Source organism: Gadus macrocephalus, chromosome 16 (genome assembly GCF_031168955.1).
Source record: "Gadus macrocephalus chromosome 16, ASM3116895v1".
In the NCBI taxonomy this organism is placed as follows: domain Eukaryota; kingdom Metazoa; phylum Chordata; class Actinopteri; order Gadiformes; family Gadidae; genus Gadus; species Gadus macrocephalus.
In genome coordinates, this window is record NC_082397.1 from 10423388 (window position 1) to 10433387 (window position 10000).

Here is a 10000-nt window from a genome sequence, read left to right on the forward strand (position 1 = left end):
GAGCAGGTAGGGGTTCGACAGTGAATGAATATTCGGCGTATGTCGTAGCAGGCGGGGCTGAGACAGCACCCCCGTGCTGCTGACAGTCGGGCGTCTGTTCGGGGCGAGGAGCCTCAGACTGGAGACACCACACCGCACTACAGCCCCGGGGATGTGTGTACACGCATTCCCAAACCCCATTAAAGCACAGTCCATGCGCTGCTGCTGTCTGCTGCCAGTGATACTTCCCCCTGTATGACCACTGATGGGAGGCGCTGGAGCAGGAGACAGACCCGGGCTCCCTTCCTAATCCTTCATCAGGAGGCCCAGGAACATCTGGCTACAAAGCCTTTTAAGCAAGTTTTATTTTTATTCGTCCTACTTTGTTTTAATCCTGCTGCCAGAGCGTCCGGATGTATCTCCTCCTCCCAACAGGCAAATATCTCCCAGCTCCGTAATATACCACTGTAATATATGATATACGTTATGATAATATTATAATGTAAGACGAATAATAATGTAATACATAACTCCTAATCCCTCTCCCATTGTTCTGTATTCTGGATCGGTTGGCTGGCAGTCGAACAAATTATGAATATTATGTGTTTCAGAGGAGGATAAGCCGGCATACAGTGTGCGGTGCACACAGAGCCTCATGAAAGATACATATGAATGAATGAATCTATATTTAACATCAGATCCTGCAATCATAATGAGAACGGCCCACACAAGGGCTCACACAACGGCGACCTCGCTGGCTGGGGGTTTTGTCATCAAGATGTGTATATCCTCTCTAATACTGACACGTGGACCCTATGCAAGAGCCCTGGGGGGCGAGGGAGAGTGACAGCAGCTCAGACAGAGAGGGAGAGAGAGAGAGAGAGAGAGAGAGAGAGAGAGAGAGAGAGAGAGAGAGAGAGAGAGAGAGAGAGAGAGAGAGAGAGGACACTCTCACATTGTCAGCAGAACTGCCTTCTTCACTGTGGTCCAAGCCATACACAATCACACATACACGCACACACACACACACACACGCACACGCACACACGCACACACACACACACACACACACACACACGTTGATTAACACCCAGTCAGCCTTTAAAGACCCTACCTCCTCCTCTTCTTCTCCCACCTGTTGTTTACACACACACACACACACACACACACACACACACACACACACACACACACACACACACACACACACACACACACACACACACACACACACACACACACACACACACGGACACTCATCCCACCCATACGTGCTGACACATACAACATCAACATTTCATGAGACCACCAGCGCAGATTGCCCCCCCACCTCCCAGACAGAAACAATTGGGTCACTAAATACCTCCCTGTCGGCAAAACAATTGGGTCACTAAATACCTCCCTGTCGGCACAATCTCCCACATGGGGGTGGGGGGATCCTGAGACCACCACCTCACTGTCTTAGCATATGGTTCCACTGCCTGGGGTGTGGAGAGACACAAGACGCCCCCACCCCCCCACCCCACGCCCCCTTCACCCCCTCCCCCTCTCCCCCTCCCCCGCTCCTCCATCTCCTCATTATCCGCGCCGCTCTCCCCGGCGCCTGCAGGTGAGTCACCTGCGCGCGGCCGTAATCTTCACCGCCGCCGCTGCCGCCGAGCCCGGCTCATTACCGGGACACTCTCCCGCCTTCCAGCGGCCCCGTGGTGGACACCACGGCCTGTCGCTGCGTCCTGCACCCAGCCTCGCCGTACGTACATTAGGCACGCTCGCTTACGGCTCCGGATGGATACAACGAACCACGGCGGGGAGAGTCAGCTTCTATTTTTGGGACGCGGGCTCAGAGATGAGGTCAGCACGGCCCTGGGCGCCCGCGGTGAGGAGGGGGGGGGGGGGGGGATGCAGTCGGTGATGGTGGCGGCGGTGGTGAGGAGGCTGTGGGGGGGTGGTGGTGAGGGGGCTGTGGGGGGGGGGGGTGGAGGGGGTGATGCGGTCTGTGTGAGGCACAGTAACGGCGGAGGGAGATAAGACCGGACTGGTCGTTGGTGACGTGGACAAGGACACATCGACCTCCCCTCTCTGAAAGGATGTTCCCCCTCCCCACTAATCAAGACGACCACTGATCCATTTCTTAAAGCAGAGACGGGAGATGCTGGGAGACCTGACAGCGAGCAGGCTCAGAGAGGACACTGCCTCCAGCGCTATACAGAGAATAGGGAGGAGGATGTTGAGTTAAAGAGCTTCATTATGGGGACGATGTGCTTGAGTTCGCTATAGGATCCTCTCCCGTCACGTTATGACGTCCTCCGATGCTCACCCTAGCAATTAAGGAGACGGTGTAATCGTGGATAAAAGCTGAGGAGCACCGTCTTTAAAACATTAAATACAAACGGATATGATCATAACACACTGGTATAGACATACATAGCAAAACTCACACACACAAACACACTTACACACACTCAACATATAGGGATGGGAATCGAGAACCGGTTCTTGTTCAGAACCGGTTCCGAGTCAACCGATTCCTTGGAATCGTTAGCAAGCCTGCTTATGCCCCGTTTACACATCCCGCTAATGGCCGCTAATGGCCGATGGACCACCGATGTGGAAGTCGGGGTGATTCGGGTGACATCGGGCTAAAAATGTATGATCGGGTCAATTTATCGGGGTAGCATTTACACATACCCGATGTTATAACGATAACATAACGATGTATGCCAAGGAAGACACCCGAGTGCGTTTGGCGTCATTTGACGTCATTCCAAATGACGCCAAACGCGTCATTTGGCGTCATTTCGGGAGAAGGCAAAGGGGAGACTGGTTTAGACTGATATTTATTTATATTACAATAGCGATTTTATAATAATAGAACGCCGGTTCTAAATGGGCGAAGTACCCTGTAATTATAAAAGTAGGACATCCATCCATCACCCCCTATTTATACCCAAGTGGCAGATTGAGGGTCTTCCTTAACACAATCTGGTCACTCACAATCGTTATTTGTCTAGGGTTCTCGAGGGTCTTTCGTGTGTTGAGGTTGCCGATATAAAGACGATAAAACACGATAAAGCGCGGAAGATTAATGAATATAGCCGATGTGCCCAGGAAAATTCCCGAACGATTTGCGATGTCTTACGTTGTACTCCCGTTCTATTCCCGATTATAGCCGATTAGCCCATAGCAACACCTGGTAACCGATTCTACCCCGATAGACCCAAAATTAACAAACATGTTCGTTCTTTGCCGATGTTGCCCGTTGTTGCCCGATCATTGAGCATTTCTTCCCGTTTCTTCCCGTTGTCTAACGATGTTCCCGGGAAGAGTAACGGTGTTTCCCGATGCAACCACGCTATTTGCCGATGTTATAACGATAGCTGCTGATTTAGCCATCGGGCACCATCGGGGCCCACTATCGGGTAGGTGTAAACAGGGCATTAACGATTCCGCTTATCGGTTCCGGTCGCGGCAAATGCGTCGTGACGTCACACACACGCTGCTTTGATTTGGTTCAGAACGCAGCAAACATGTCGCCGCCGAGGAAGAATCGCATTGTGCGTTCAAACCAAACGCGACGGGGCGACAAGATCCCATACAAAGTGAACGTAGAGACGCGTATAAGGGCGAGTTTGTCGCGGGAGAAAACCGACGATAAGTTTTTGTCGTGATGACAGCCAATCAGCGTTCAACAGCGTGATAACTGAGTGACATGTGTAACGTAACAGCCAATCAGCGTTCAGCCGTCAAACTCTGTGCAGTGCAGTCCGGGTGAACCGCGGAATGGAGGAGAAAGTGATTGTTGCAGTTTGCGACTCCGGATCTCTATATATAATAGTATATGATATATTATATACTATATTATATTGTATACATAATATCACGGCCAACAGCTCTGTCGCCTCCGGATGGCCGTAGCGTGGGGAGCTCTCATAGGGATTGGGCTTCTCGGCATTGCTATGGTTTCCGGTCTTGTGTGTTCCAACGGTTTATTAGGTAGGCCCATCTAATAAATCTCTGTCTAATCAATGCTTCATTTTGTTTATGTCAGTTTAATTTTGTTACAAGTTGAATGCAAATGAGCACCGTTAGAATTCCAAAAGGCACAAGCTCTTACTTGGCTGTTTTCAGTCTGTGTTTTAGTTGTATGGCACATAATGATGGCATTTGGGCTTAAAAAGCGATATATTTTGACCAATTGATTTGAAAATGTACAATTTCCTAATACTAGAAGCACTTCTGATCAGATATTAAAGAGATGTAATGCAAACAAACACATTTATACTTATTTTCTCACCCAATGAGAATCGATAAGAGAATCGATAAGGAATCGGATCGATAAGCAGAATCGGAATCGGAATCGTGAAATTCTTATCAATTCCCATCCCTATCAACATATGAACAGACACACATACACGCGCCCCAAACATACACATTAACACACATACACACAGACACACACACACATACAACCCCCCCCCCGCCCCCCCACACACACACACACACACACACACACACACACACACACACACACACACACACACACACACACACACACACACACACACACACACACAAACACACACAACCCAAACAATTACACACAGCCACAAACCAACACACACACACACAAACACACACAACCCAAACAATTACACACAGCCACAAACCAACACACACACACACACAAACACACACAACCCAAACAATTACACACAGCCACAAACCAACACAAACCAACACACACACACACACACACACACACACACACACACACACACACACACACACACACACACACACACACACACCTTTCCACACAAACCCCCCAAGCACACACACAGCCCTTTCTCAAAACATCACAGCTACACCTTCATATGATCTGACTCTGTATATAACCTCCTCCCCCACCTTCCCATTGCCCAGCTCCACATCAAGGGTAAAGAAAAATGGCCAGCACCCCATAACTGATTAAAATGTTTATCCTCCTGTATTTATGTATTTAGTATATTATGCTATACGTGAACTTCCTAAGATGGCGCGATTTGATTGGTTTGCTATCTCCAGGTATTTGGCAATATCCCATGATTGAGATCTCAAACTCGGGATATTGTTTGAGCATGCGTGACGGTTGTCTCGTCACGCTAATAGAAAAAAATAAAACGCTAATAAAAACAAATTAATCCCGGCAAAAACTGTTATCTTGTTTATTTTTGGAGTGTTCACGTGTATTAAAACAATTATTCACCTCAGGCTCCGTGAATAGTGGGGAATAGCCCTATTCCCCACTATTCACGGAGCCTGAGGTGAATAATTGTTAAGCATGTCAATGATGGCACCCATTGCACTCCTGACCACCCCTGGAAGGAGGGGTCCCCCACTCTGCATCCTATCAAGATCTCTTCCTTGCTAATCAAGGGAGTTTTTTCTTCTTGCCCATCTGGGGGGCTAAGGTCAGGGGGGCTAGGGTCAGGGGGGCATCATAAACATATGGTCCGTTAAACCCTTTGAGACTGTGCCTGTGATTAAGGGCTACACAAACAAATTTGAACTGAATTGAAACACGCGTCCACAGGCCCGGCACCCCGGGAAGCCTCACTTACTTGCGACCTCCAGCGAGGCGTTGCGGCTGATGGCCTCCCCCAGGTGGTTGCGCGCCACGCAGGTGTACACGCCCTCGTCGGGCTTGCTGCGGCGGCCGTGCACGATGCGCAGGAAGAAGAGCGAGCCGCTGGGCAGCAGCATGCGGTGGGAGCGCGGGTCGTCGCGGTCCGTCTCCACGCGCTCCCCGTCCTTGTACCACTCGATCAGGGGCCCCGGACGGCCCTCCGCCTTGCAGTTCAGGGTGGCGGGCTCGCCCTTGGAGACCACCAGGTCCGAGGGGTTCTCCACGATGCGGGGCGGCGAGTCCTCGAAGCGGGACCTGGACCCTGGGGGCAGGGGTAGAGAGTTATCATCACTGGCGTGTGTGTGTGTTCATCAATTGTGAGTGTGTTTGTGACGTGTGTGTGTATGTGTGTATGTTTGTTCATGACGTGTGAGTGTGTCCTTGACGTGTGTGTGTTTATGACGTGTGTGTGTATTCATGATGTGTGCGTGTATTCATGACGTGTGTGTGTGTGGGTTCATGACGTGTGAGCGTGTTCGTGACGTGTGTGTGTGTTTGTTTATGTTGTGTGTGTGTGTGTGGATTCATGATGCGTGCGTGTATTCATGACGTGTGTGTGTGTGTGTGTTTATGATGTGTGCAGTTATGACGTGTGTGTGTGTGTGTTCATGAGGTGTGTGTGAGTGTGTGTGTGTGTTCATGACGTGTTTGTGTGTGTTCATGACATGTGTATTCATGACGTGTGCCTGTGTTTGTGTGTTCATGACGTGTGTGGTTATGACGTATATGTGTGCTCATGACGTGTGTGGTTATGACGTGTGTGTGTGTGATCAAGACGTGTGTGTGTCCATGATGTGTGTGTTTTCATGACATGTGTGTATCCATGACATGTGTATAACCATAACATGTGTGTGTGTTCATGACGTAAGTGTGTGTGTTCATGAGATGGGTCTTGTGAGGGACCGGCGTGGTCGCCCCACGTATCTGGGATATGGGCAACTGGGTATCGCGAGTGTGGGCAAAAATGAGGGCAATGGACTGACGACTAAGAAAAGTGAAGTTTTAATCTCTCCAAACATTCACAAAAATAGAGCAACGTTCAAAATGAAAAGGAAATGACTGCATCAGTCAGCAAACCAAACTAAGATAACATAAAATAGCATACCATAGCATACCATAACATACGTTTCTCATACTGGCCTCACTCCAAGCCAGCACCACCTTCCGCCCCAAACACCAAATGAAAAGGCCCTTAAATAGGGAAATGGTAATTGGACCAATCACGGCCATATGGGCCAGACCATTAGCTGGGGGAACATTTACCTAAAGCTAACAATCCAACATAACTGAACAGAAAGTACATTGTGTGAATACTAAATAAACATGATACTAAACAAACAATCACCAAATACATATATACCCACACCCTGTGCAGAACCTAAAGATATTTACAAAACAGCTGTTTCTATCAACACCCCCCTGGGCTATTCCCTGATACTTTGATCCTAAGCTCCCTTAGCATACTGCCCCCTACCGGGACGGAAGCCCAATTCTATACCAGCCCAATCTAATATATACACACAATATAATAATAATAATAATAATAATTCCTCTAATGCGGGACAGTGAGAAGGGGGAGGATTTCACCTTCTCACAGGTCTATTCATGATGTGTGTGCGTGTGTTCACGACCTGTGTGTGTGCATTCATGACGTGTGTGTGTATTCACAACCTGTGTTTGAATTCAGGGTAAGGATACAAACAAGTGACTCATCTATGAATAGAGAGAAGGCAGTACATAATGCCCCTTTTATTTCCATTTTGCCTAGGGCGAAGCTTCATGACGTTCATTCATACTTATTTTCATGTTGATCCTATGTTCCGAGGAGCATGTCATCAGCTGTGTTACACATGCGTGGAGCGCGGTCTTTAGGTCATTGAATTAGACGTTCTCCCTCCAGAGTAGCCATCTGTCTTTTTCAATAAGGACCAAAGACTCTACTTAGCTGTCTGTGTGGTACTCTCTCTGACCCAATGCGAGGCATGCTTCTTGTCAAGCAGTGGCAGACACAGCCCTTACAAGAACGGCTAATGGACAACGCATCTATCATTCAGCATGTCTGCACGGTGAGGGATGGTATGAATATGCAAGGTGGGAAGCAGAGTATGAGAAGATGAGATGCGGGGAGGGTGAGAGGGTGATTGTGTGAGAGGGTGAGGGAATGAGAGGTTGAGAGGCTCAGGGAATAAGAGGATGAGAGAATGAGAGGATGCAAAGATGAGAGGATGAGATTGACAGAGAAATCAGTGACCTGTACGTTTAGGGACAGGGAATACCCACATTACTGAGTGAGAGAGGGGAGGTAAGGATAACTCCCAAATCCCCCCTCTCTCTCTCTCTCTCTCTCTCTCTCTCTCACACTCAAACGCTTTCTCTCTCTCTCTGGAACGCTCTACTATATCTGTCTCTTGTTCCAATCATTCACTCTCTCTCTGACTAAACTATGTCTCGCTCTCATTCTCTTACTCTCTTTCTCTCTCTGAATACCTTTTCTATGTCTATCTCACCATGTTCTCACTCACTCTCTCTCTTCCTCTCTCCTTCTGACTACACCACGTCCCTCTTTCTCTTTCTCACTCACTCTCTCTCCCCCCTCTCTATCTCTCTGATTATACCATGCCTTTCTCTCTCGTTCTCACTCCTTCTCCATGTCTCTCTCCCCGTGTCTCGCGGGATCCATTACTTCCTCCCGGGTTGTCAGGGTGAAGACGATGACTTCAATCCTGGAGGCCCGGGCTTTTAGAGCAAAACGGAGGAACTGCGCAAGGAACAACGTGCAACAGTTATCTGATAAATAATTCAAGGGGCTGTCTGCTTTCACTTTCAGGTCGAGGGAACCCACCGATTTTTGAAAAGAAGCAAATCATATTGCCAGATGGTATTTTTTGATATTATCCCCAGACGCGCGGGGCATAATTGTTTACAGTGCCGACCGAGGCTTTATCTCCGGTTATAATCTTGACTACTCAAAAGTCGAGCAAATCCTCAGTTTTGCCTGTGATGGGCGGCCCAGTTGGCTGTGGCAGGCTAATGGTATGCAATGCAATGCTGAAAAATGCAGCTGCACTGCATTAAACAACAATCTGAGGCAGCGGGCTAAATCCTCACTTTTGGTTGTAAGCAGATTTCTGATGTGCATTTAATCTAATGTGGGCTGACTTGATCAGCATCATAGAGGAACATGAGCAAAATGGCCGCCGGCCTGTGGTAAACCCTCACTCTGAGAGCAGAGTCATCACTAAGACACTGGCCTGTCTGCAACACTTCTGGAACCCGGCACCGTTGGAAACCAGCTATGTAAAATGCCGTACGAATTCAAATGCCGTGTCCTTTTATATGTGGCGCGCCACCTTTTCCTTTAAACTCTGACATTTGGCGGTGGCGGTGTTATCCCGTAATGGAGACCGCGGCCGGGATAAGACCTGACATTTGACTACATGCACCTCAGGAGGGACGTGACGTTGAGGAGGAAGGCAAAGTCGAAGAGGAAGGAGAAGAAGACATAGTGGTTCTCTAAAGTATTCCAACTTCCCTTGAATACCTTTGAGATGTTAACTCTAAATGTTGCCCAATTGATACTCTGAGAGAAGGGTTTATTCAACATTTCACATGCGCTGGCAGAACCGAAATATCAGATCACCCCATCATTCTGGTATCTAAGGCCGCCCTAGTTTCACACATTCTGTTTCTATGGTCTACAGCTCCGATGGCGTTGTCCCATTTCATTGTCCCATTTCATTGTTCGATGAAGTACTAAAGGACTAAATGCTGTTTCATCATTGCACCATCCTGCTTCTCATCTGCCATTCGGATTCTTTGTACTTCTACTAATTAGGACATTCAAGCAGTGATTTCTTTATTCCTCTGCACCGAATGGACAATATCCATTGTGAGGCGGATAACCTCTACCATTAGATAAAATCGGAATGCCAGCACATCTCCCAACGCTTTCACGAGCCTCAAGAGCAACTGCCAAACTGCCCGGTTGGGGACTCGGACAGCTAACGGCTAAAGTGATACCTAAACTACCAAATGTGTCACTTGTCAGTTAGGGAGCAGCATAATTGCTTCGTCAGACAGCAATAAAGGAAAGGAAAAACAGCTTCGAGCCCTGGCGGCGGGAGGAGGGGGGGGGGGGGGGGGGGGGGGTCCGTAGACGAAAACAACCCGCACGACCAAACGACAACTCTGCAATCACCGGATGATTCCACGCCACCTTGGGCATCAAGCGCTCTCCTTCGCTGCCCGAGGAGGCTTTGATGTATATTCAGGGTCATGTTTGATTCATGACAGGATGATTGCGATGCCGCTCTTGGACGTATAACCGCAGAGAGAAGAAGAAGAAGAAGAAGAAGA

General features: G+C 48.6%; 1 protein-coding gene across 1 annotated transcript in view; it reads right to left on the reverse strand.

Annotated features, from left to right (window-relative positions):
- Nucleotides 1-10000, reverse strand: part of LOC132475188 (roundabout homolog 2-like) — a 48409-nt gene that overhangs the window by 33766 nt on the left and 4643 nt on the right. Inside the window, exons 2-3 of the mRNA XM_060076195.1 lie at nt 5576-5906; nt 70-137 (exon numbers count right to left, since the gene is read on the reverse strand). Coding sequence (XP_059932178.1) covers nt 70-137; nt 5576-5906 — 399 coding nt within the window. The remainder of the gene's footprint in view (nt 1-69; nt 138-5575; nt 5907-10000) is intronic.